Genomic DNA, 21,443 nt, shown 5'->3' with positions numbered 1-21,443 from the left:
TGCTATGTGGTACAATGTATTGCATGTATTCTCAGTGAATGGTTTGAGTTTTTTATTCTTTGGTCAAGGTGTTGTGAGCAGTCAGGTAACATCTCTGTAGTAATAAAGGTAGAAAACGCTTGTTGTCCAGAAGTAAGCTGAGGGGTGTAAGACAAGAGATCTCATCCACTTTGCTATTAGTCTTTTGTCTAATATCTAACACCATCCTTCTCCTAAACTGTCATAGCAGGAGGTATCGATCCTGTGTGCTTAACTTTGTCAGTCCAACTTGTCATTACAGATTTGGTTGTGTGCATGTGTGTGACAGATCTAACCTTTAATAATGAGCATGTCCTCCAGCTCTGCCCTTTCAGCTGAGAAGCTGGTGATGCCGGCACTGTGCCGTGTGTCTAACAGCACACAGTTGTTTTGACAAATTAACTCCTGGTGGAAAGACGACACTTGAACATGCTGGTTAAAAGAAGGACCACAAGGCACACAAGTAAAGTAAATGATGTCTCTTCCTCACACCAGTGGAGCAGAAGAAAACTGTACATGGTTGCCCCCGTGTGGAAATGAGTGTGCAGTGACAGGCCTGGGCATGTTTTCTCTGTAGGGTTTATTTGCTTGATTAAAATATATTTTTAAACACATTTGTGAAAAATAATTATTTAAATGATAAATACACACAGGGAAATTGTGGCTTGTATTTTTGGCATTAACATCAGAGTTCAGGTATTGGATAAATAACTTAACTGAAGCATCCTAAAAAAATGTAGTCCAAGTGGTTGTCAACACACATTTATCTCTGCATCTAGTTTTTGTTCTTTTAATGTGTGTCGGCACAACCTAATGCATGTGTGCACACATTTCTCTCTAAGATGAGCTGGGGCGGTATCCCTTCAGGTAATAGACCCAAGAACAAGGTTTGCAGTGGCCCTCGGAGCGCTGGCTGGAGATGGTCATCTGGCCAAACCACGGCCCTGGAGAGTCTCCTGGAGGGCTCTCAAAGGATATGAGGATGTATTGGGTGTTTTTGGAGGGGATGGTGTCCACTCCTTTGACAGTAAAATATGGTTTGTCCACCTAGGAGCAGGGTAAATAAGGCTAAGGTTAAATCAATAACAGATAAAAACAATTTAAAAAAAGATAAATTAATAAAGTGAGCAAATAAAATAACGCTGGAGGGTTAAAGAGTCTAAACATTCTTCATACAGCTTCATACTGGTTGGCAGGCTGGTTATACTGTGTAAATGTTTGAAACAAAGATGATTTCCTTAGCTTTCAAGGAATGTATCGGCTTGTTTGGAATTTTAAGCACTTTCATTCTCTGTCACTAACATTCCTCCTAACTTTCACTCTTCAAACTGCTCATTTCACAGGCTCTCGAATCATTGGTTCTTTACCTGAAAAGAGAAAGCAGTGGTCTGCAGGAATACATTCTTGAAGGGGATAGTGATGTTGCGACCGGCCCTGATGCTAAACGGGCCCTGGGCTTTAGGAGGGAGGCAGATCCCATGTAAGGGAAAGATGTATTCGCCTCCGATGCCTGAAGACAGGTTGAGCTGGCCTCTCACTTCCCCCAGCTGATGAGGTTCAAAGCAAACCTCCACGCTGGCCTCTGACCCTGCCTGGAAAGCCGGAGAAGCAAAGACGCTCTTGTCCACAGTGAAGTCCAGGCAATCAGTCTGCAGGAGAGAGATAACAAGCAGGGAATCACATGGCAGCAGATAAATCTCTGTGATTGTCTAGGTAGTTTTGTTGTTTGGAACATGAATTGCTCTGTATGAAGGGAAACACTTTTTCTCCAATTTGATCATGATCATGTTAAATAAAGCAAATGTCAGCAAGTAAGCCCCCACAATCACCCCTCAAATCACTTGTCAAGTCTATTTACACCTGGTCAACCCATCGTGCTCTGTTTTTCTCAGATTTCTAGACCCGCCCTCCCTTCCCCACCTCTGCTCATCCCCACACACATCCCTTCATCCTCTCTTCCCTCCTCCCCTCATCCCAAAATGCAACCTTCTAGTATCCCTAGTAAGTAACCTAGTAACCTTCCCTGCATGCCAAACATCCATATCTTTCAAACTCGTCACCTCCAGTTTGTAATACAGGCTTTCTGTTATAACTCTTGTCTCTAAGATAACCCTGACCAGGGTTATTTTGTCAGACTTGACAAAGCTCCCCAAGAACAACACACTTCATACAGCTGTTTTTACAGGCTGGTGAGTAAACTGATATGTACGATTGGTGAAGTGCCTCTTTAAAAATGTCTCTTTCATATTATACGATGCCGAGTGGTTAGTAACAAAAACATAGTGTGCATTTTAAATTTTAATGTCTAATATTTTCTTACCTTGCATGAGTAGTCGGTTTTGAAGCGGGAGTAGTTTATGAACTTAACAAGGAGGGAGTGGCTGCTGCCCAGAGAAGTGTTGAAGTGGACGGTTTTCTCTGGTGGCGGGGGCAGAGCTGTGAGAAGCAGATCGTAGTGGAAGTAGCCCAGATCATTACTACAAAGTGTCAGCCGGGCTGTCGACTCGCCTGCACGCATGGGCTGGTACTCAAAACTCAAAGAACCCTGAAGAGAGGACACATAGAGTATGAATTCAAGTTTGTTTGTGGGAACACATTAATTAGCGAATAGAAGATAGTATTCAGTATCCACCTTGGACTGTCCTGGCACAGTGTGCTGTGTCGGGACACTGATGTCAGGGCATTTACACTCAGTGGTCAGGCAGGTAGCTGTGGTCAGGGGGTTCTCCACCTGTACAGTGGCCGAGGCCATCCGACGAACAGCTGTCACCAGCTTTATGCTGGACAGGACTTCTGGAGATGTCACCTCGAAGGTAACGAGGTAGTACAGGTATTCACCGGACACCACATTACGAAACGTCACCTGAGGAGGAGAGTTCAAGGGTGATGTGAAGACAAAGCTCAGAAAATATATTCAGATATTCTCACAGAAATGTGTGTGTGGTCAAACCTTGGCATTGTACTGCCCCTCTCTGTATGTAAAGAAAGACATCTTGTAGTCTCTCTTGGCCAAAGCAGGGACTTCAATATATTCTAGACCCTTTAAGGACACTGTAGCATCTGGCTTGTCAGGTTTCAGGATCTCGATCATCACACGGAACCTGAGCACACAGATATACTCATGACTTGACTGTACAGCTGTCCTGTTAGGGTTTGTGTATTTCTCCCCTTTACACCAGCCAGTTCAGGTGATCTTTTTAAAGCAAAATTACGTAGAGATTGGCATTTTGTGTGATTTGGCGCCCCCACCAAGTTGAGTGTGACTCCACTGTCGTAAATACAAATGCCAGGTTTGTAACAATTTGTCAGACATAATGTAATGTAATCTCTGTAACTACAAACAAAACTCATTACGTCATAACAATGTGATGTGTTGAAAACTTTTATCTTGAAGTTAACATGCATGTTACGCTGTGATCGTACCCGCTCACTGAAGTTACATAGTGCAGAAACAAGAGGTAGGGGGGCGGACTGGCTGAGACAGACACACCATTCGCCCTATTACAAGACACTGAACCATCAAAATGATTTTGAAGCTAAAAACAAATATAATTTTCAGGAGCTCTCGGTGTATATATGAAGTGCTGCAAAATGCTGTGCGGCACATGTCAAATTTCACTTTACTTGGCTGCACTCACAGGGTAAACACAGGCCTTTAATGCATCCAAAGATACACAAACAATAGCAGGTACCGTCTGTTCACTGTATTCTCACCACAATACAAAAAACGTGATTTAATAACAACATGCAGGATTCCTACATCTTTTCCATAGTCAAATTCAAGCACTTTTGAATAATTTTCAAGTGGCATTCTATGCTTTCTTGCACCTTGCAGCTGTGGTAAATTACATACTTATACACAGTACATGAATACACTAAAAGTGATTATTCCATATTATCACATTAAATCAGATTGTGCTATTAAAAAAAAGCAAAATTATGTTCTGGGAAAAAGTTTCATGTTTAAAAACACTTTTCCATTCTTGAAAACACCACACTAAACTTTAAGCTCTTTCAAGGATTTCCAGCACCCGTAGTCTCCAATAATGATAAAACTAAAGAGAATTATTGCCTGAGTCTCCAGCTCCTCCTGTTTTATGGAGCTTGATATTAAATTTCAGTTCACTGTGTAGCTCTCCAGCTTTCAACTGTGCAGTTGTCGTTCACTCTCACTGCTTTCATGGCATCATTTTGGGCTGTTCCAGCAGGTGTTTTCACCAAAAAGCTCTAAAAACCCACAGTACTCTACCTGCCCAGCACCAAACTAGCTGGTGAACGTAGTGGAGAATTTGGAAGGTAAAGAGCCAAATATTTATAAGACCAAAACCGAGCTGAAAGGAGTGTGAATATTGGACTTTGGCTAGAAAAACAACTCTTAATACTGGATGTGTAAGAAAGTGTTTGCTAGCCAGTTCATCATAACCTAAACCATGATGATATGTGAACTTGTATCCAATCAGTAACTGTAGGTTTAAAGAGTATGTATATCATATCATATTTAGGTGTCATATATGGTTTAATACAGTAATGACTGTAAAATGTGTGTGTGTGTGTTTTACCGCTGTTGCTTGGAGAGCCAGTTGTGCACAGGCAGCAGCTGTGTGTGGTGAGTCTTAGCAGGCAGTTCATGCACAATGGTGTCCTCTGCTTTGGGAGGCTCAGCAGTTCCCTGCAGGGAGTACAGCATGCCTGTCCCATCAGGGAAGGAGAAAAAGACTGAACCCTGAGGAAATAAGAAGGAGAGATATTGTCTGAGATTAACTCAATGTCACACTTCATAGCTTAGCAATTACTAACTGGGTTTCCATCCAAATGTATCGAATTTAAGAGCAAATTTTGTGAAAATGCGCAAAAAGCAAATGCGAATTTATGCCTGTTTCCATTCGTTATTGTTTTGCGATTATTGGGAGAGGAGGAGTGCGCCGTGAGATTACATCATAAGAGAGCGTGAATTTATCCATGACAACAGTTGACACTCAGCTGACACTCAACATCATGGACAATTTACTGGTGAACCTGTCGGCTCTTGGGAGAACATTAGCTACAATTTTGTCAGCGCTCACAGCCTACAAAACCCTCCTGAAGAGGAGAAGGAAAAGAAGATTTTTTATGTTTTTAATGCCCGAGTTTGCTGGAGGGAGACTGCGTCGTTCTCCATTTAATTGGGAACGTCACCGGGTGAAGGACTTTTGGGACGTTGTACCACGACGTCACATCTGGGTTAGTCATGATTTATTCGCAAAACCTGTTTCCATAACAAAAAGTCGCATTTTCCTTTTATCGATGTGCTGACAAATCCACCCCCTCCAAGCGTAAAAACTTTTTTGCGAATTTACTGCCTTTTTTTGAATTTCTGGCATTTCCATCCAAGTATTTATTCGCAATTTTTGAAAATGCGAATAAGAAAAGGTGGATGGAAACGCAACTACTGATTGTGTTGAAATGTTAGGGCTCCTTTACCAGGTGTTTCTTTCCATCAGCAGTCATGGTCAGTGGTCGGTAGGTGATCTCATATGTCTTGTTCCGGAGTGGTTCAAGGATCACAGAGGGTGCGGCGCTCCACTGCTCGCCCTCTATGACAGGTCTGATGCTGCAATGCTGGTTTGTGGGGTTGAGCACAGGCAGGGTCTGGGTGTGAGAGCCACGTACTGGGCAAACAAAATTCACCACCTGGAGACAAGAGGTCAGATCGAGGTAAGACTGATGCAATAGGTAGTTCTTATGCGCAACTAATGCATGTCACTTGAAGTACAAGCAAGAAAAACTGCAGTAATGATTGCCTTCACCGTCTTCTAAATACAGTAGAATATGACACCCTTTTTTCAGACATTAGTGGCTATTCAGCTAATGACTAAAACGTTTTCCAAATTTTCACTGATCTTTAAATCTGTGAACACTGTCTGTTCCAAAATGGAACTGGATCAATGTCTCAAATTATCTAATGCTGGTCTTTAACCATCCCTACAAGGAGAATTTACACTGCTGACAAGGCAGCTTTTAGCCTCTCTGTGTACTCCAGAAGCATCAAAATCAATATCCAAAAGACTAATTTTCAATTTTTTTATAAACCTTTCCACTAACATTACTCTGTAATATTTGGCACATAAATCCAGTCAATCAAATCAAATTAAATTGAAGTTTGTAGTTTAGGGTTGGATAAAGTGGAACACTCCTGGTGCTAGTTGAGTTTATTCTAGGGAAATATGTTGAGATGGGAACATAAACTCATCTTTTTTTGAAGAATATGCTCCGTCAATGCCCTGTCACCCTGTCATACACTGTTACTGTTATTGCTAAAGCACATATCATAGATATCGCTTAAAGCTGGAGTTTGTAGAATATGTGAAAAACGCATGAGACTGGAATGGAAACAACTGCGCTCCCCCCTCCCCTCCATGTTTGACTCCGTAGCTCCACACTTTCACTGTCCACTCTCGCGGACGCGTGCGACTGTAGCGCTTGGCATATTCACGTCGGAACTTTTCTGTCATACACTTGCCATGGCCGAATTACAGGTAAGAAAGTACTTTATTTTCTCTCGTGAACAAATTGACCGTATGAACAAACAAACATTACTTTTGCATTGTTTAGAAGAGCGATAGAGACCGACAACAATTATTTCTTGCTAACGTCTCAGCATGACATAGCCTTCATGTCTGGCACTAATAACGCTATGATATTTGTCATACTGACGTGATACGTATACAGCATAATCTAATGACAACAGCAACACATATATCACGGGGAAGAGGTGTGAATGCTAAGAATAATAAAACAACGTATAACGCTAAAGTAAACAATTACCCCCACATGCACAGACTATCGGAGACAGCCACTTTATTCAGACACTTCTTTCTTTTCACCGCAACCTGAAAATAAATAATAACTGTCACATCCATATTTACATGGCACACGTCCTCTGTATGTCGTGTATATAAAACGCTACTGGCGGATTAAGCAATTTGGGGGCCCAAGGCGAACTTAGCTAGGGGGCCCTCCACATCCATCCTTTAACACAAAAAAAGTAGGAAGGGCCACCCCAAAGACACCTGTCAGTACTTGCTCTAAATAAAGAGTGAATGGAACGCGAGAATTAAGTTTCAGATATAACACCAGTGTATGTCAAAATGCCAAATATTTATTTTTTCTAAAAATCTCACCAGACAAGCCTGTGTGTGCGTGTCTGGTGAGAGAGAGAGAGAGATCAAAATCAATCTATCAAAATTAAAAATACTCCTGGGAGAGGGAGATAGGGCATATCTTGCTGCCCAATATGTGTCAACATGCCACAACCTAAGGGACAGTGAATGACCGACACGCACACACACGCAGGCACACGCAAACACACACACACACACACACACACACACACAGTATATACTGTATATATAATTTATATAAATCAATCTTGGTGTTGTGTTGGTGTTGTTATTTGTTATGTTATGTCCGAATGTTTGGACAGATGCTTTGGCAACATTGTTGTTAAACTTTCATGCCAATAAAGCCCCTTTGAATTGAATTGAATTGAATTGAATTGAATTGAGAGAGACAGAGACAGAGCTTAGTTGGATTAGTAGAGAGTGAGTGTATGGGAGTGAGGTTGTAATAATGAGATGGTAATTATTAACGGACATTGTGTAAAGCAACTCATGCTAGAGAGCTGGAGAGGGAGTAGGTCAACATCACTTTCGTGGTCAGAAGAAGGGGGGCTATTTGGCCTACTCACCACCACATCTTCATCTTCATCAGTCATTGGTAGCTCCTCCACCAACTCTGCACTATCGGACTCGGGAACAGCTGATTCAGGCTCCTCAACAACGCAACGACGTGTTCCTCGACATTAACATTATTATTTGTGTCAACCGGTGGTGGCACAGTAAAAAAACTTGGCGTTTTCCTTTTTAGTTTCTTCTCGCGTTTTCCTCTTATTAGACCCGCTTGGATAATTACGCTTCATTTTACCAGAACTCCGACCGCACGCCTCTTTCGTAAACAAATCGCAGTACTTCACTTCCTGGCTGCGGTCTTTCATCTTTTCGCGGTCATGATGACTCATGGAATAGTCCATTGTAGTACGAAAGGGGAAGGGGGGCAGATAATACGATTTGGGCATTCTGATGTTTTTTTGTTGTTTTTTCTTTATTTTCTGTTTAGAAGTACACAATTATAATTTACAAAGACAATGGTGGGGGGCTGCTGGCCGGAGGCCCCGGGCCCCTACTGGTTGGGGAGGGGGCAGCTGGTTGGGGGCCCCTGCAGGTTGGGGGGCCCAAGGCGATTGCCTACCTTTGCCTAATGATAAGACCGGCTGTACCTGACAATACATTTGACGTTGACTTTGCCTCTGACTTGCTTGTAGCTGTCGTGAGCCTTTGGCTACGGTTAGCATAAAGCTAATCAACTCACAACATTACTTGTCAATTATGACCACAAACCGCCTGCTTTATTAGATTCACGGCCATTTCAACTACACAGCCAATTACTACCACACATTTAGATTATCAGATACGTAAAACTTACACTGGAGGCTCACCTGTCCAGGAGAAGAACAGCAAGCTCAGAATCCAACTTCAGCCCGATGCTATCGCTAAGCTCTCTCCACCTCGGATATGCTTGTCCAATGTTTACACGCGATTTATTCCGTCTATTGTCACTCTCTCTCTTAGACTCTCGTTTCTCTACATCGGTCTTCCTTTTTTTGGCTTGCATAGCCGTGTACGCTTTTGTTGGTAATGCCGGTGTTGTGCCAGAAAACGACTGCTTGCCAAAAAACGACTGACGACTAACTAACTAACGACTAACCCTAACCCCACGGGCGTTTCCGTTGGGGAGTCGTTTTTTGGCAAGCAGTCTTTTCTGGCAAGACACCGAGATAGCGGCTTTTCCTGCCGGGACGTCTGCCGTTGCATCTTCACCACCAATGGAAGGTGAATGCGCATCGACTTTGGTCGAGCAACCAATAGGAACGCCCAAAACAGCTTGCTCTGTAAAATGAACTGTGATTGGCTGAACACTGCCGTCACGGCACTGATTTTTTAAAGCCTGAATACAGAGCCAAGAGGAGACACAGAAGTCCAGTGTTCTGTCATAACACTATGAATTACAATATGCTGAAAGGTTATTATTGATTTTTGACCAAATGACACCAGAAATAACTTATACACTCCAGCTTTAATATACATGAACATTTCTTCACTTTATATAGTAATGATAATAAAAATCTAATTGTGGGGACAGTAAAAACAGTAAGTGTGATGCATCACTTCCCCTCCTGTGTATTAAAATTAAGTACACTAACCAAAACAAGCAAAGTTTTGAGTGCAAACTGTAGCTTTTCTTTCCTTCGCAACTCAACATTGTATGTAAAAGTACATCAGTCAAACCTCTTTGCTAGTGGAGGCCACGATGCAGGATCCTGTCACGGTGAGGGTAATAGGTGAGGTGGAGCCCTTCACACAGCAAGACAGGTTCTCATATCTTGTGTCATTACTCAGTTCCACGGGGACAAAAGTCACTTCGAAGGGAACCTCCTTGCCTGGACAGATATATCCTTTAGCTGGCACGATTGACAACTCTGCAGGAAAACGCTCTGTTTTCCACTGAAACCTGGTTACAAAACAGACAGATAAATACAAAACAAGTGCAACAAAACATTTATGATCTCAGAGCGATGGAGTTAAAGAGAAGTCAGAGTCGGTCTAGTCAATCTGTTTTATTACACAACTATAGACAAAACCTAGCTTTATTACTAAGTGTTTGCATTTTCTGTGCGCCTGAATGTACATGAATCTGTATGTTTCTGTGTTTCTGCTGCAACATGTCTGTGTGATTTTTTTAAATCTCTGATAGTTGTTGAAACTGACCTGGCACCAATGTCTCCAGTGTTCATCATGACAATCCTCTTTCTGGCCTGGCAGCGCTGGACAACAGCTCCAAATGCTAAGCAGTCCTGGTCCAGCTGGACCTCCACACCCTGGCAGTTAACATCAGAACTAGTAGTTAACACGACTTCATCCAACATACACTACAGAGTTAATAGAACAAACTTTAAAAATGTCAAAGTTGTTATATAGATTTATATTCGTTTCATTCATCTCAATGTGAGCACTTGTTTTTTTATTGATAAAATAGTTCAGAGAACTTACTTAAGAACTTGAGAAAGAAATTAGTGCTTGGAAAAAAAAAAAGATTTCAAGCAAAGGCATCATTTGCATCAGAAATTACTTAACAGTGTACCTGGCAGCATCCTTGGATGGTCACCAGGGGGTGTAACAGGCCTGCAAACTCCGCCTGCAGCTCAGCACTGAAGGGAGCTATGTGCTGACGAGGCAAAAACTGGATCTCGACCGTACATGACCCACCATTGGCTTTCAGGCTCAGCTCACCTGCTGGAGTGAAGGACAGATCCTGGAGATGGAGGAGGAAGAGGAAGAGATGTAGATGACTGTATCTGTGTGTGTGTGTGTGTGTGTGTGTGTGTGTGTGTGTGTGTTTGTGTGTGTGTGTGTTTCCTACCCTTGGGTCCAGCACTGTGTTTGTGTTGAGCAGCAGAGTAAAGGAAACGTCTAAAGTACTGCGGTTAACAAGAACCACTTGTTTCTTCACCTTCTGACCCAACATCAGCGATCCCAGTTTAACTTTCCTCTGCCTGGGATCCTCCACCTCCAGCTAAGACAGAATGACACAGGATAATTGATATTCCTGTGCTCACCAGGATACAAGTGACATCATTTTTATTAACAACTACATTTAAAAAGTCGAGGACCGAACTACGTGCTTCTTTACATGATCGGGTGCTGATTAGCGGAGTATCCAGCAGGGTCACATCCCCCCAGCTACACCCAGGAGAGAAGCATGGCTGTACACGGGGTATCTTCAGTTTTTTTACAGGATAATTACATTAAATACATTAGTGTATGATACAGTTAATTGGATGCTGTGGTACTGTTCATCACTCAGATCTCAAGAGAGTTAAATTCACCAGCACACAAACATTACACAGCCTCATAGCCTTCAGGCACTCTTCCTTCTCACCTTCATCTCGATGCCTTGTCCCAGTATGTCCACCTGTTTCGTGACACAGCTGTTTAAGATGAAGGTGAGTTTTTCATGGTAGCGGCATGTCTCACGAGGGTAGAAGTTCACTGGTACCTCCATCACAGCACCAGGAGACAAAATAGTTTGTTGGAAGCCAACCTCTAGGTAAGAGCTGTTCTCGAACTGGGACTGGACACTGAGGAGGGGGAAGTAGAGCACAGACGGCTTTCAAATCAAAAACTCACATTCTGGATAGAACAAAACATTTCTTTATGCTGTCAACTCCTCCTGACACATGGAGAACAACAGACACACACAAGTACCTGATGTCCCTTTCGCCTTTGTTGCTGATTACTAGAGTCTTGGAGGCTGGTACCATGCCAGGGCAGTACAGAAAGCACTTGCCGAAGTTGTGCTTGGTGAAGGAGAATTGAAGGGTGGGTGCTACAGCCCTGCCTTTGATGGCAAAGGAAAATGTTGTCCCGTGTTTTACCTGACAGGAGGAAACACTGGTGTAAGTTGAATCACAGGTATAACGCAGGATCTATTTGACGTTAAAGGGTTATCTCCATCAAATTAAACAATTTTGTGCTGTGACATGAAAACACCAATGAAGAATTATATCACCTAAATGCTCAGTTGTTTCTCTTTTATATCATTTATTTTTTTACCTCTGCCAGGGAAGTTATGTTTTTCACGTGTCCATTTGTTGGTTGGTTGGTTGGTTTGTCAACAGCATTACAACAACAACAACTGAACAGATTTCCATGAAACTGGGATGGAGGATGGGTCGCAGCCCAGAATAGACCTTGTTCATTTTTGTACAGATTTGGATAAAGAGACGCATCGAGGAATCTTTTCTCAGATAATACTGCATAGGTCTTGATGAAAAAACTTGTCATGTTTAGGTGGCTGGTGTCTGAGTGAGTGCGATTTGATGCACATTCAGATAAAAATCTGGATGTAGACAATTTCCTACTTTCTGACGTATCATTGATGTTTCTCTGAAAGTTATAGCTACATGCGACAAAATTAAACGGTGTGTGACCTTGAATAAAATTACAAATCTTTCAGTGTTTGAACATTGTAGTAAACATTTGGGATAATGTAAGTATTCAACTATAAAAATGTGCTACAAAGATCTAGCCATTTTTAATGTGTGGATGTTATATAATATATCTTTGAGGGAAAGTCTTATTTTCTTGTCAGTGCAGGATGAGATCAAACTAGTCTGCTGATTTTTAAAAAAAAACAAAAAACACTTAAAACACGAGCAGAGCAGATCAGCATCTCACCTTGATGCTCAGTTTGACGTCCTGAAGGTTACAAACGCTCCGGGGACAAAATAAGAGTGACGCCTGCAGCTGCTTCCCAGCTTCAAGAGCAGCATTGTGTGGCTTTGCTTCCAAGAATTGCAGCACCTCTCTGGGTCCTGATAGGTCAAAGTTCACTTCCAGACTGAATCTTGCCAGATTGGACACCAGGAAATTAAAGGCGGATTGCTCTAAAATCTCCACCTACGGAAGGTGTATATACAAACGAGTACAGGAGGGTGGCTGCCGTGTTCAAACTTCACATTTAAAGGCATGTAATCATTAGTATTTGTGTCTGTGATGCGAAGGTGTGCTGACCTTTCCAAAGTCTAGAGTGTCTTGGTGGTTGGGGTTGATCTCTCTGAGGCTTCCGCCTGGCTCCTCAACTTGAACAGAAGTGCTCATGATAAAACAATCGGCCTTCACTGTGAGTGCAATTGGCTCTGACTTCCTCTTCACCCTCAACACCAATTTGAAGCTCACACAGCCATCACGGCAAGGTGTGAAGGACACTGACAATGGCAACCTGCACCAAACAGTTCACAGTTGACAAATACAATGCTCTCTATGACTTTTTCCAGTATGCTATGATAGAGCTATAATAAAGTTAGTTAGCAGTGAAGCAAGAAACAACTGCCTAACAAAGCTGTATTATTTGTCTGTTCAATGACCTCGTGCCAGATGCATAACACATCACACACAAGTCAGTGACATTGTTTTCTAAATAATGGATTTGTTATAGTGTCATTAACCTGTCTTTGGGTGCCACTGTTCCACTCATGGGCTGCAAAATTAGGCTGGACTGCTGGTCATCACAGAGAAGAGATGACTGCATGACAGAGAAGTTGAAGGGCTCCGGCTCTCCATTCACCACATTCACTGTCTGTTCCACTTTGCGACCTGTACCGGTGAACACACACACACAAATTTATATTAAGGCAGGCAACAGCACTACCTATCCTTAAAACTTAACCTCAACCAATGTAGCTACACAGCTGCCCTTAACATAGATTGAACTCTAACCTTAACCACAAAACCTTGTGCCTTGAAAAATTCAAAAATGCCTTAAAAGACAGAGATTAAAGGGGAATTTCAGTATTTTTAAACTTGGGCCCTCTATCTACATGTTTTGTTTACAAAAGTTTTGGAATAGATCCAGTAGATTGCCTCAGCTGGCAGCTGCAACACAGCTGCAATGGCTGCAACATGATCCTTTGGGGTAAGTGTGACTATGAAAGTTACATCCACTGAAAATGCTTCTTTTTGCCACTGACAGGCTGAGGTTGTTATTGTAAGTGTCTGACAACATTGTCATTGTTTGACTTGGAGGAACTGCCAGCAAGCATTTATTTTCAAAGTTTAGATGAGGCAACAACTGAAATAACTCCTCGTGAGATTTCAGAGCCAGACTTCTTGAACGAGACAAAATGGATCTTATTATTTAACAAAAAGGTCTATCTCTGTAGGATTCATTTTTCAAATGTTGTCAGACACTGTCAGCCTGTCAGTGGCAAGAAGAGCACTTTCAGTAGATGTAACTTTGGTAGTCGCACTTGCCCCAAAGGATTATGTTGAAGCCATTACAGCCATGTCACGGCTGCCAGCTAAGACGATCTACTGGACCAATTCCAAAACTTTTGGCAAGTATGAATCATTTACACACCAAAACATATACATTAGATATAGGGCATGGAATCCCATGTTCCCCTTTAAGGAACACTTATACAAAAAAGCAGTGTCAATGGTTTGTACCCCTCTGATATGCAGCTTACTATAGCATTTCAATGAAGCAGAGGTCGGTAATTAGAAGGTTTTATTAAGAATTTTAAATTGAGTACAGATGTAGTTTTTCCCATTATTACAGTAAGTGAAGGCTAACAGAGTAAAAGCAGCTTGTATTAACAGCTTGTTAATACTCATGTGTCAAAAATTGTTCATATAAGTGAATGTGTTCCCTATGAGACTGGAGATTTAAACAATAGTTCACCCACCCATGATTAACAGTTACCTCAACGGTTGGAATCTGTTATGGTCACATAGACTTTGAATATGAAATTGGAAAACTTAGTTTCAACTCCCATGGTACTTGTTCCATTTAATTGGAGTGGATAATATAATTTATCTGTGCTACTAATCTGATACATTTATTAGACTTCACTTCAGCACCACACACTGTTAAAATTGGCCAGAGGCACAGAACAAGCCTGGCACAGTAACTTTGCTCTGCATGCTTCTCTTCACATGGGAGGAGTATTAGATGTTGCAAGAACTAATGTGCTGGGATTTCCAGGAGTGTTGTGTTTACTTTTCTATCTACACTAGATTTATAATGTAAAGTTTTTGATGGAAACTATAAAAGGGGAAACTTCAGCTTCATCAGGGGAACAAATATTGTTGTTGGAGGATTATACAGGCAGCAAGGGATCGGGTCATTAATCAGATATCATATTCAGATTGTTAATATCTTTAATTGTAAACCATGACCGCTTTCTTTTTTTAACCCTTGCCAAGTGGTTTTAGTTAAGTGCGTGCAGAGACTTTTAAATGGCCTTAACATACTGTATCTACAAATGTATATCCTCTATCACACAAAGTATATATATGTGCATGCACTATCATCACACTGCAGGAGAAAAAGATAAAAATATGTAAAAGAAGTATTGCTTTGTGTTAAATATGTGGTGCGACTTGAAAGAGATGTGCGATCTGTGTCACTGTACATACACATGCGCGAGCGTGTGGGTCGATGTGCGTTTCATACCAACAAGCAGTTCTCCAAAGTCAAGGTAAGGTCTGTCGAGATAGACAAGTGGTTCTCGAGTGGTGCCCACACACAGGAAGGGAAAAGACAGTGACAGAGTCTCAATCACAAAGCTCCAGAATGACTCCACAGCATCCATCTGCTCAGCTACATATTCAAAACACACCTGCACACACACAGACGAACCACAGGATTACAAATGGCAAACAATTTTCATGAAAAAGAGAGGAAATTAAGAAATGTCTAAAAGAAAAAAAAGGGGGGAAGAGTGAGGGAGAAAATATAAGGAAGAGTGGAGGGGAACAGATTAGATCAGATGGGTTCAGCTTCAATTTGATTAGATTCTGATAACACAAATCAAAATGGTATGAGATTAAATGGAAGGGATAAGATTAGATTTGTTGTGATAAAGTGGGACATGGGGAGATGGGGAAAGTGAAAAAGAAATGAAATGGACACCAAAAATGCAAAATGAGAAAAGAGATTGACTGATGTGCAATAAAAAGAAGAAGGATAGGACTAGCTATAACACTCTGGAAGACAAATGTAATAAGAGACCACCACCAAATATAGACATTTTACTGTGTGTGTTTCCATTCTTACTTCCACCTTCTTCCCGGGCAGGATGGTATCACAAGGGGTGAGGCAGCAGAATGGGCTGCCACCTGTGTCTTCACACCTCCACTTGAATGAATAGGCTTTACTGGTTGGGTTCAGCACACTAAAACGTCTATGGGGTAAACCAAGAGCACAAAAGCATATTCAAAGGTTAAGAGCATGCACTGATAAAGACAAAAAGCTCTGATCTCTCTCTCTCGCTTACTGTTACCTTGTTGATGGCACAGATAAGCCAACAGCACCGAACTCTATGACTCTGGTGTTAGCGTCCAGAGGGCCCCTGAATTCAGAGTTGCAGCGGATCCCATTGATGTAGTCTGAGTCCTCCAGGTCAAAGTGGCAGTGGGGCAACAGGCTGCGGCCACACACCAAGACACAAGGAGCCGCATTCCCATCCTGCAAGTTGGGAATACTGAAAAAAGTATACACACAGGCGGTAAAAATAAGAACGTGTGCCATTATTCGTGTGAAGAGATCCATTCACTTCCTTACAGTCCTTTGAAATCTTTAATTTAGCTGAGGTTAAGGAGATCTGTCATAGAATACTCACTTTTTCACTGTTATATAACTTGGCTTGTCTTTGTTCTTCAAAATGTCAATTTTATTGTACCTGCAGAACAGCCTGCCCTGAAACTGGCCAACCTCCAAGGGTGAAAACCGAATACTGAAATTCTGCATTGCACCAGGCTCTATGGACCCGTTGTTGGGCTCAACGCTGAAGGGCAGACGCTCAGGATTTCCCATCAGAACAGACATAACGCTGGCCAGGGCGCTGGCAGGACGGGCTTCAGGTAACATTCCTGCTGACCTGCTGCCTGGTCGAGAGGTAGGGGTCTCATCTGTTATAGACAACATGTGTTCACATGTACACATAGTTTAAAAAGGCACTTTAATGTAAATAGGCAAATCAAATTCAAACTCAATACATAAAGGCACAGCAAGAACTGTTAATACTAATATTCAAAGTCAAATGCTGAAAAGTTGACCTCATTATATACAGTAATATTACAGTCATAATATACATACAGTATATATGTGTAACTATATGTACCTCCTTGGCCGTGGCTGACAGTGCTGTTGCTTTGATCCATGTGGACTTGCAGGGAGAATTCTAGTTTGACATTGCCTTGATTTACTATCTGCATTCTGCACACAGACACACACACAGAAAAACACACAATAAACATTAAACCTAATTTCAATGCTGTTACCGCTTTACTGAACATTGTGACCACTGTGATAGAGCGTCACAGATATTTGTGATTGGATCCTGTGGAGGTCCAGGTTGAGCCCATAGCCCCATTTTTATTATCAGTATTTTTATCACAAAGTATCACTGGCTGAATGTATAGTTAATTCTGGTTTAATGTACAGCATACACTGGATATACACACTTACTCATTGACCCTGGATTGGTAAAGCATGGTGTCTTTGAAGTGGATGGTATCAGTGTTGCAACTGAACTTTACATAGTCACAAACTGCTCTGATACGCAGTTCCAACTCCCACTGGGAGCCCTCGACCACAGAGCAGCAGGGCTCAGGATCTGTCTTTATCACCTGCATGCAAAGATATACATGTTTGCTCAACTTTAATTTTCATCTGGCAACTCCCTTTTCATCATTTCTTTCACATCACAGTTAACATTATTATTATTATTGTTATAACATGTGTACCTTATTCTTCACATGCTGCTGTGGTGAATCCTCCTTGGGAGAACTCAGCCACTGCACCGTCCTCTGTCGGTCGTCCCAGTCAGCCACCTGCTCTAGTGGCTGCTGGAATTCCACCTGACAAACCTTGCATCTCATTGGCTGGCTGGTCAGAGTCACTGGCTGATTGGAACAAAAGGTGACAGTCACTTCCTTAGAGCAACCAGCATGAAGGTGCCCCACCTGTAAGAAAAAGTAGATTCGAAATCAACCATAAATTCACGCAAAAAAACACAAGGAGAGACAAAACAACTACCAAGTGCCACAAAATGACAACAAAGAGACACAAACAACCATAAAGAGACACAAAACTACCCCAAAGACAACTATAATCAATGCGGCTGAGTCTTCTTGCATTTGTCTCATTTAGTCCAGGTATGTTGCTTCTGTGTGTGAGGGGTAGAGCCCTTTTACATTTTTATTTATGTTTTTTAAGTTTTTAAGGTACAGTATACATAATGTAAGTAATAATAAATAAGTTTGTTTGGCATTCATCTATCACACTTAATAAATTAAGTAGTAATATATATTATATCATTTTTGGCAGTAATAATCATTTTAGTTCTATTCTATCTACACTATTTATTAAGTGTGATACTTAATAAATAATGTAACTAAAATGATTATTACTGCCAAAAACCAGGGATTTCAGTTTGAGCATTAAGACATTTTAATTCATTTTAAGAATGTACATCCTGTTTTTGACTCTGTGCCAGACTCTGGACCTTTCATTAAAATGTTTCTAAACCTGCCCCTGTTCTGCGGCCACACCTGCATTCATCCCTTCAGTGCTTTACCTGTGGTGAAAAGCAGACATGGGGTCCAGCTGGAGGCCACTCAAACCTCACCACCTGGCTGCTACTGTGGTTGGTCATGGTGAAACTTTCTCGATAGGGAAAATCTACATGACAGTCCCCAAAATTCAGCACCTCGTAATTACCTGTGTGAGAGAAAGAGGCCTTGTAGAAAAACCTGGGATAAGAAACAAGCTACCATGTACAATGAATCATGACACTTATCTGCCTTTTTCTGTGCACAATCAGGGAGTGACTGCTACTCTGGCTAATTCATATGCCGAATTTACACTTCTTACTCTCAATTCCTACCTCATTTCTTCTCTTACCTCCCTCATCATCTTCCTGTTCTATTTCCTGCGATGATCTGCTGATGTTGTCAAGAGAGACGATTTCCTGGTAAGCTTCTCCAGTCACTTGTATTATGGTATTACTGTATTGGTTGTCCTCCACCTGCAGTGACATCTGGGCCTTGACACTGAGGGGCTCGTCAGAGGAGAAGCTGACCTCAAACTCCACCTGCTCGTTAACATTCAGCCTCAGCGTGGCTCTGTGCACCAACTGATTCTCTGTGGAAAAACCAACAAGAAATATGGAACAGCTATTGTTGAGCTCAAAGAATTATTGACTTGTAGTCAAAACCTATTTAATGAAATCAGAAACACGTTTCAGTTCTGGTCAAAGTTGCATGATTAATTCTGTTAGTGGATGTTTGGTACAGCTTTCTGCAGTTCTGGCAGCAATCTCCGGCCAACTTTATGGCTTAAGGCTGGCTGAAATTGTCTCAACGAACCCAAATCTTTGACTCAGCTGCATTGTGGGTAATGTGGGCACCAGGTTTTAACAAGGAAGAAGAATTTGTGAAATACAGAAGATGATATCTCTGCTATCTCTGGCTTTTTAAACTAGGTGGAGTACTCTTTAAAACCAATCCAGGAATAGTCTGCCACAGTGTACTGGGTGAAGACAAAACTTCAGTACACGTAAGAATAGTTCAAATATACAGTAAATACTGGAAATTCCACTAAATTGTTCCAATGACAGCTGACATCAGTCTGTTAAAGTCTGAGTTCAGTTCTTAGAAGTTAATGTGGACAGTGGGACTGGGCCAGAGTCTACAAGTTGAAGGGCGATTGAATATGGAGTGATGAAATTTTACAATACTGAGCAGCAGCTGTAATAATAGCAGTACTGCTTGGGATCTGAACAGTAAATTCCATTGCCCAAATTGCTAACTACTAATTATGTAAGTTACTGGTTAAGGCTGTACCTGGATCAGTGGTGCCCTCAAGCTGTGTAGAGTGGATGGAGCTGCAAGTGTTGCCAGGAGCAGCTTTGAGGATGAATACTCCATGTTTATCCAGCATGTCAATCTGGACCTACACAACACAGAGAGTCACAAAAGCCCATTAATGACAGAATCCCCCCATATCCACGTGCACCTTATACACTCTATTATGGTCATGTAATTGAAGTGATTAACATGTAATGTTGCTAAAAGAAGCTTGTTAAAACACCAAAATCAATAATAAAATAAAGGGCATAAAGAAAAATGTCTCCTCTCACCTGAGCTGAAACATTTCCATCATTTAGCAGCACCAGGGGTAGGGTACGTCTGCGCCCTACCAATACCCGTCTCAACTGCAGCATCGGGCTTCCTTTGCTGTTCCTCAGAGCTGGGCGCACCAGACACACACTGGGTAGATTGCCCTCCCCCGTTAGGTCAAACTCCAGCACCTTGTTCTTAAATGTGGGTGTCATTCTGGAGCTGATAGGGATAGGGTAGGTGGATAGTGGTCAGCAAGGTAAATTCTCTTATGATCCTCACATAAGTGAAATGGATAAATGGACAAACAAGCAGGTACAGTATGTAGTATAACGAGTCATGCACTCATATACCTGCTGCCTCCCTCCATTGTGATTGTGGCCTCAAACACAGCAGTGTAGAGCTGCATTGTCTGGGGTGTGAAGGTGACCACAGCAAATGAGTGTGACTGGCTGGGAATGCTCAGTGTTGAAGCAGACAATTTAAAAACCTCCACATTACGGGGCGCCTGTAAGGAAATATGGGACATTTTTGACCTGCAAACTACCTTCTACCACAATCAGTGACAGCCCTGTACACATGTATCTATGTATCTACCCACATTGTCTACATGTCTTACCTTAGCTCCGACATGTTTGATGACCAGGCTGAGCACACAGGGCACCTTGCTGTTGTTGGTGAGTTTGAAGCGAGCCTGAGCAGTTCTCCCAACCAGGACTTTGTTGAAAACAAACTTGTTCTCTTCTTGGACGTAAATGCCTTCAGCATTGCAAAACTGCTCAGAGGAGAGTTGACTGCTATTGTAGCACAGATGGTGTTCCTCAAAGATGGAAGCCATGTCTAACACGATGCCTGGAAAACCACAATAAAAGAGAAGAACCAGTTACAGTATTAGTCAAAGGAGAAGCAAAAGAAAGATCCCTCTAAAAGAAAATGGAATCCTTTAATCGAAAGACTTCCTGTGCAAGGCATCACTCTGCCCACCACTATGAAAACTAGTTAATAATACATATTCAGAGAGCATTTTTACCTCACTAAAAATAATTTGTTTATTTATTTAGTTTTACTAGGAACATCAAACAAACCTTATGGCAGGCCAGCTTTGGCCCGTTGACCCCACTTTTGGCAGCCCTGACCTTGATAATATGGGTTTGAACACATATTCTTATATGGCACTGAAATAGAGACAGCAGTAAGCACTGTTTTCTGAATGGCAATAGGTTGTGCCCATCTTAGTGATCTCAGGGTAATCCACGCATATGACATGTATGGACAATGTATGTAACTGTGCCACAACTTTGGTCTGGTTTATTAATCGGGCAAGACAGAGTAAGATTATCCAGCTCTCACCTGGCTTGCAGACTTCAGCAAGCAGTCTGTATGGAATACCGTCAGGCTGGTCTGAGGGGTCACGGTCACTGATGTCAATGAGCAGCCCCTGGTTCCAGTTGCCCAGCTGTTCAGCTGCACAGTTCACTGTCACCACCTGCTGTGACCCTGGCTGTAGGCTCCCTGTGCAGGGAGACACTGAGAACACTCCCATGGTGAGGCAATTCTGGAGAAAACATGGGAGTATTAGAGAGGTGACAGATGACAGTACTGGGGAAACTAGTAACAAATGGAGCCAAATAAAACTTGATTCAG

At 42.0% G+C, this 21,443-nt stretch overlaps 1 protein-coding gene across 1 annotated transcript in view; it reads right to left on the bottom strand.

The window, feature by feature from the left end:
• Positions 1-579: 579 nt before the first annotated feature.
• Positions 580-21,443, bottom strand: part of hydin (HYDIN axonemal central pair apparatus protein) — an 80,343-nt gene continuing 59,479 nt past the window's right edge. The window contains exons 60-89 of the mRNA XM_073472813.1: positions 21,150-21,354; positions 20,419-20,651; positions 20,153-20,307; positions 19,820-20,015; positions 19,524-19,632; positions 18,583-18,822; positions 18,257-18,399; positions 17,424-17,642; positions 17,146-17,306; positions 16,799-16,893; positions 16,358-16,586; positions 15,959-16,159; positions 15,733-15,859; positions 15,130-15,295; positions 13,121-13,268; positions 12,687-12,894; positions 12,351-12,572; positions 11,379-11,548; positions 11,053-11,251; positions 10,534-10,686; positions 10,255-10,425; positions 9,882-9,991; positions 9,402-9,624; positions 5,479-5,688; positions 4,578-4,741; positions 2,969-3,119; positions 2,651-2,881; positions 2,339-2,563; positions 1,386-1,667; positions 580-1,065 (exon numbers count right to left, since the gene is read on the bottom strand). Coding sequence (XP_073328914.1) covers positions 856-1,065; positions 1,386-1,667; positions 2,339-2,563; positions 2,651-2,881; positions 2,969-3,119; positions 4,578-4,741; positions 5,479-5,688; positions 9,402-9,624; positions 9,882-9,991; positions 10,255-10,425; positions 10,534-10,686; positions 11,053-11,251; positions 11,379-11,548; positions 12,351-12,572; positions 12,687-12,894; positions 13,121-13,268; positions 15,130-15,295; positions 15,733-15,859; positions 15,959-16,159; positions 16,358-16,586; positions 16,799-16,893; positions 17,146-17,306; positions 17,424-17,642; positions 18,257-18,399; positions 18,583-18,822; positions 19,524-19,632; positions 19,820-20,015; positions 20,153-20,307; positions 20,419-20,651; positions 21,150-21,354 — 5,556 coding nt within the window. The 3' untranslated portion in view covers positions 580-855. The remainder of the gene's footprint in view (positions 1,066-1,385; positions 1,668-2,338; positions 2,564-2,650; positions 2,882-2,968; positions 3,120-4,577; positions 4,742-5,478; positions 5,689-9,401; positions 9,625-9,881; positions 9,992-10,254; positions 10,426-10,533; positions 10,687-11,052; positions 11,252-11,378; positions 11,549-12,350; positions 12,573-12,686; positions 12,895-13,120; positions 13,269-15,129; positions 15,296-15,732; positions 15,860-15,958; positions 16,160-16,357; positions 16,587-16,798; positions 16,894-17,145; positions 17,307-17,423; positions 17,643-18,256; positions 18,400-18,582; positions 18,823-19,523; positions 19,633-19,819; positions 20,016-20,152; positions 20,308-20,418; positions 20,652-21,149; positions 21,355-21,443) is intronic.

Source organism: Pagrus major, chromosome 8 (assembly GCF_040436345.1).
Source record: "Pagrus major chromosome 8, Pma_NU_1.0".
Classification (NCBI taxonomy): Eukaryota; Metazoa; Chordata; class Actinopteri; order Spariformes; family Sparidae; genus Pagrus; species Pagrus major.
This window is presented reverse-complemented; position numbering and strand designations above follow the sequence as displayed.